This window comes from Curcuma longa, unplaced genomic scaffold, assembly GCF_044706935.1.
Source record: "Curcuma longa cultivar G26 ecotype Majalengka, Jawa Barat unplaced genomic scaffold, ITB_CL_G26_1.1 contig_23171, whole genome shotgun sequence".
In the NCBI taxonomy this organism is placed as follows: domain Eukaryota; kingdom Viridiplantae; phylum Streptophyta; class Magnoliopsida; order Zingiberales; family Zingiberaceae; genus Curcuma; species Curcuma longa.
The window spans coordinates 2,890-8,559 of NW_027432095.1; the positions used below are offsets into that span (position 1 = coordinate 2,890).

Genomic DNA, 5,670 nt, shown 5'->3' on the forward strand with positions numbered 1-5,670 from the left:
ATGCAATTATATTTATATAGCAATTCTCATTACATTTAATTTTGCTAATATTTTTGACTTTTTAACTAATTTATAAATCAATTTACTTAATACGTCGTATTTATTTTTTTATAATCTAGTTTATAAATCAATTTACTTAATACTTCAAAAATTGATCGTATTTATTTATATTGTCCACTTTGACCCTAAGCCCGTCTCATATCAATGGAGATATTTTTTCATCCTTTTAAACACATGATCTTTTCCATGTGTTTTAAACCCAACAATCCCCCCTCAAACAAAGGACGACAGACCCCCCTACCATGTTACTCATGGTCCGGCTGTCATGTTCCTCATGGTCACTTCCTTTGTTTTTAAGATTCCACCCACATGGTTAGATCTAGATCATGGCTCTTCCAGCGGTTAGTCCGGTGAAGAGCGGCCTCGCTCTGATACCAATTGTTGGGTCCAAAAAGATGTTTGTATCTCCACAATGACATGATATTGTCTACTTTGGGCCTAAGCCCTCATGACTTTATTCTTGGACTCTCCCCAAAAGGTCTCATACCAATGGAGATATTTTTCATCCTTTTAAACCCATGATCTTCTCACTCCGTTAACGTACTCTTCTACAATTTCTTGTACTTTAGATGCACCGAGCATATCGACTCCTTTCCCATGCTATCCTTCTCGCTCAATTATGTCTTCCGCAAAAACCGCCATCTAAAATACATGTATCCTCCTAAATCTATATACACTTACATATACATATTAAACATAAGTCTGACTTAATTTTAAATTTATTTAATTACACATCAAAATTTACTAAAGTACTACAAATTTATTCTTTTTGGATAATCCAAATTTCCAATTCCGTTGCTCGCATCTCTGACAAAAGAAAACTTGAATGTGACATCTAACATTGTGGGATAGAAATATCAAAGTTTATATATATTTTTTATTTACTTTGGAATTCTTATTTGTTCTTAGACTCCACCACATCCCACAAAACTCAGCATTATTATCGAGCCTTTCTATGATACATAACCTCAAAGATAGTATCCCAAGTTTTGGTGGACTTGAGCATTCGTCACTTATACAAGTCGCATCCACAAATTCTTCTCTTGAGAACTCTTCCCTTAGGAAGCTGATTTAAACATCAAACTCGAACTTACACACTTTCATGTATCGCAAATTCTTCACTTAGGAAACTAATTTAAGTTTCAAGCTCAAACTCCATGTCCTGCAAATTAGTACCTTAGGATGTCGATTCGAACATCAAGACCAAACCCAAGCACTTCATATCATACAGATTCTTACCATAGAAGGCCAATTTAAGCATGAGTCGACACTACTTCATATCTCACGAATTCTACATGGACCAGACTTGAGCATCAGAGTTGAGCCTCCGTCGAGTAAATTCTCGATGTACTTGCTCGTGTTTGACAAATGTTGAGCCAAAAATCATTGAGGTCTATGCTTCCTTGCTACTGGCAATTGAGTCACTATGAGATGCATAAACTGGCTCTTGCATTGAGAGCAAGAACCCGCATCATATCCAAAAGTAGCATTCAATATCAAAGAACACCAGAATCAGAGCATTATATAATGTAGTCATTATGAAAAATCTATGTTACGAGATAAATACCATATATAAAACTCAATATAAGAAAATGTACGTGGATCATGAACTATTTCTAACTATTTTAAACAAAAAATGAAAGAAGATAGGATATCCCTTTGCTAGCTACTACTCATTTCTTTTCCATCCAACAGCTCACTCACATAGACAGATTGCATGTCCTCGTATCGTTTCCTCCATTGCCTGACTAGATGTGTCGATCTTTCAGATTGAAGTCTAAGTCTCTCCAGTTCCATCTCTGCAGCACTTGAAGTATTTTGCTTCTGAATTGAAGGAGAAATAAAAGAATCAGACATCAAAGATTAGTAATTTTGTAGTCATAGAATGTGGCATTTCATCTGATCTAGGTCATTAGGTCGAACTATCCATTCATGTAGAACAAAATTCTTACTGAGAGGCCATTATTATCCTGGCGATAAATTCTCCAAGGGAATGGACAAAACCATGCTCCAAATAAGAATGTGGCACTTCTTTTATTTGTTTAACAAGTTATGGTGGAACCTCACATGAATATTTTGCTACAGAACCAACCGTGCAGTAAGTGTCTGAAATACATTGCGACCAAATCGCATTTGTCTCAGTTATTTGGGGTCGACTGCATGGAGCACTAAGCAAGGCACATCACTAGTAAATGTTCAGAATACCCTAAATAATAAATAATAATAATAATAATTCTTGCAGCATAACAATTCTTCTATGAGAAACTAGAGAAAAGTTATATGGCTCAGTTTACAGCAAGATACTCAAGGTTCAGATTGAGAAAGGAAAAGAAGATACACCGAACAATTAAGAATGCATCCATAGCAAATAAATTCATTAAGGTTGTGTTTCCAATGATGGAAGGGAACATGGATGTACATGCTATAAATAAATAACAAACCTGGAGCTCTTGAATTAGCTTTCCCATCACACCTGCACTGAGAAATCTAGAATTTTGATGACCATGCGAGGGAGATTCAACCATAGTGACAGCCGTGGTTTTAACTTCTCCGTCTGCAGAATCTGTGTACTTGCTCAACGGAGGAGGCTTATTCGCCGATGCAGAGCTACATAACGGCGACTGTCTAGCTATAACCACATTATTAATAGGACCTGAATGGCATGTAAAGGATATATATTATGCTTCATAATATGTAATATTGATCACTAGGATTTTTTAATAAAACTGAACTGGTAATTAGTTATTCTTCCAAAAAAGCATGGTAAATTTTTTCCCTAATTAAAAGGTTCATTGAAAAACAAGAGGTCCAAAAGTTATATTTAGTACTGAAATAAATGTCTGTGTACCTTTCCCGTGTTTAAATACACGAGTAACACGCTTAGTTGTTGTGTTCAAAACTAGCACAGAGCCATCTTCAGATCCAGACACAAGAGTGACTCCATCCTTGCTTAAGGCTAAGCTTGTTATCGCTTTGCTGGAACAGGAAGACCAACTTAAATTAAATATGAAATAGAATAGGAATTCAGAAAGATTAACTACCTTAGGAGAAAACCAGCCAGATTGTCACCGACAATCATGGTTGTCAAGATTGCAGTCTAGACCTTATAATCTTACAATCTTATGACCCAAACTAACTTAAACAATCCTGATCCTACATAGGATCCCAATTGGACATTAAAAGACAATATCTAGAGTTCACCTCTAGATGATGATGGGCATGACATCGATGTTGACACAACAATACATAAAAGAGACATGCTAATCAAAACTAACAGCATTGAGACCTGTGATCATATAAGGTATCAAGGATGAACACCCCATAAGAGCTATTGGGGTTGCCTTCAGCATTTAGAGCCGCAATATATATTTTGCCATCTCTTCCACCAGCATAAAAGACATGCTCCCCAGGATCCATTGCAACAGCATCAATTACTGAAGGAAATGTGATGTTCCTCAATAGTTCACCCTTCGACAAACTCCATACCTGGAACAAAAGTATCAGACATATGAACAATCTACAATTGATCAAAAAACTTCATAATAATTTGTTGTTCTAGCATCTTATAGCTACTTAGTTATGCATGGTCATACACAAAAGGAGTAAACTAAATCTTTGGTCAAACACCTAAAGAATTATGAATGGCATATCTGGCTTGCAAATAAATTAAGTAAAATTTCAACACAAATAAACTGTAATATGTTTAGTCAAACTACTCTGGGTGCACTAGAAGTCCAGGTCAGATAATGGAATAACTATATCCAAATGCCAAAAAAAACACATGCAATCTCTTTTGCTACATATAACTTCCACTAGGTTTAGCACTATACTCCACAAAGACATAACAACAAAAAGGAAACTTAACATCATATAGAAGTAGAATTTGATAGCCTTGATCTCAATCAAAAGTAATAAATATCAATTCAACTATTGACAAACAATTAATATCAGTGACACACAAAATGATTAAATTGTATCAATTAAAATCACTCGCAACTGATTACTTCTATAAAAATAACCATAATGTAAAAAAACAAATGAACCTTGCATGTACGATCCTTTGAAGATGAGATGATAATGGAGTTGCTTAACCCATGCCCCGAAACAATATCAGTGACACCTAGAGAATGCTCAGCGAAGCTATATATATAATGATTGCCAGCAGAAGCCATTGCAATATCATCAAACAACCTATGAATGAAGCATGACAAAAAATTAGCATTTTATAATATAAAGAAATAAAGGAGAAAGACAATGAAACTAATTAGAAATTGCATACATTATAAGAGACCAAACTTTGACAGAGCCATCCTCAGACCCTGATATTAGCAGGGACTCGTCGTCCTTCGATAGAGTGAGACAGTTAACAGAGCGGTAGTGAGCATGCCACTTCTTGAGCAATTTCCCTGTAAAAACCTGCACAAAAACACAAGGAAAGTAACTTCATGGACAGACAAAATGACTATCATCTTGAGAGAAATCAAGATAAAAGAATGAAACAAACTTAGTAGTCATGCATTAATAGTATCAAAATAATCAAGCCTGAGTATTGTAAGCAAAGTGATTTTTCAAAGAGGAGGGCAAAAATCAAACTTGCAAAGGAAATCAATATTAGAAAAGTGAGTAGTTACCTCCCACAGATAAATACTTCCTGATGATCCTCCTCCAATAATGTAAGTGCCTTCCGCATTGGAAATAAGCGGCCCAATTGGTTCAGCGGGAAAGCTTCTAACTTCAACCTGAGGCTGAAACACAATGAGAACATATTGGATCAGAAACTCAAAGAAATATACAGAATAAGATAAGAGTTTCCCATTACTACTTACCTTATCCCAGGACCAAAAGAATATGGGGGCAGAAGTTGCAGAGGGTGCGTCCCGAAGTTGCGAGGCAGCTAGGAATCGGAAGCGACCGGAAACGGAGAGAAGACCATGCGGAGCAGAGGAACATAAGCGGTAGTGATGCCGCTCGGCGCCAGAACGGAGTTCCCAACAACCGATTCCCGCATCCACCGCAGACGAGGCGATCACCACTTCCATCGCCGTTAGGAGCACGCGCAGCAGAGGAGCGTTTTCCTACAAAACCAACGCAGACGGACGTCTCTAAACCCTAAACCCAACCCAACCCAACCCAACCCTAAATTTATATGTTTAAAAATTTTAATAAAATTTTATAATGATTATTATAAATAATAATATTTAAAAGGAAACTGACCGGGTCATAATCGCATCCGCTTCAGTCTCGTATATGTGATGAAATTAGGGTTCCATTATGATGCTCATCGCCTCTTTCTTCTCTTCCTTGATTTCCTTAGTATTCGAACGAACCCCAAGGAATCAGCGGAGGAGCCCGGAGTGGAATAAGCTCGTCCTTTTCTACGATCTCGAACGCGATCAATGTTGGCTTCCGGCGCTGCAGCGGAGGAGGAAGAGTTTCAGAAGGCGGTGCTCGCGTACCTGAAGAAGAAGAAGAAGAAGAAGAAGAAGAAGAAGAAGAAGAAGAAGGGCTCCACCAAACCGAGCTCGCTCTTCAAGAAGAGCAACAGAACCGCCTCCCTTCGCACTCCGATCTCCCCTTGTGCTTTGTCCGACACTTCTGTACGAAGTGAAA

At 37.4% G+C, this 5,670-nt stretch overlaps 1 protein-coding gene across 1 annotated transcript; it reads right to left on the bottom strand.

The window, feature by feature from the left end:
* Positions 1–1,534: 1,534 nt before the first annotated feature.
* LOC141818075 (protein ROOT INITIATION DEFECTIVE 3-like) lies at positions 1,535–5,099 on the bottom strand. The gene is made up of 8 exons (XM_074705659.1): positions 4,887–5,099; positions 4,692–4,805; positions 4,340–4,476; positions 4,104–4,251; positions 3,347–3,546; positions 2,909–3,036; positions 2,502–2,713; positions 1,535–1,884 (listed from the first exon to the last, which is right to left on the bottom strand). The coding sequence occupies exons 1-8, from the start codon at positions 5,097–5,099 to the stop codon at positions 1,723–1,725; spliced, it is 1,314 nt and encodes a 437-aa protein (XP_074561760.1). The 3' UTR covers positions 1,535–1,722.
* Between the last annotated feature and the right edge of the window lie 571 nt (positions 5,100–5,670).

What these genes read in the sequence shown, in the direction of transcription:
- LOC141818075 (XM_074705659.1), bottom strand. Translation starts at nt 5,099, where the DNA reads ATGGAAGTGGTGATCGCCTCGTCTGCGGTGGATGCGGGAATCGGTTGT. An exon ending in AAAGTTTGGTCTCTTATAAT is followed by an intron (nt 4,252 to 4,339) that starts GTATGCAATTTC and finishes CTTCATTCATAG; the next exon opens with GTTGTTTGATGATATTGCAA. An exon ending in GATACCTTATATGATCACAG is followed by an intron (nt 3,037 to 3,346) that starts GTCTCAATGCTG and finishes TTCCTGTTCCAG; the next exon opens with CAAAGCGATAACAAGCTTAG.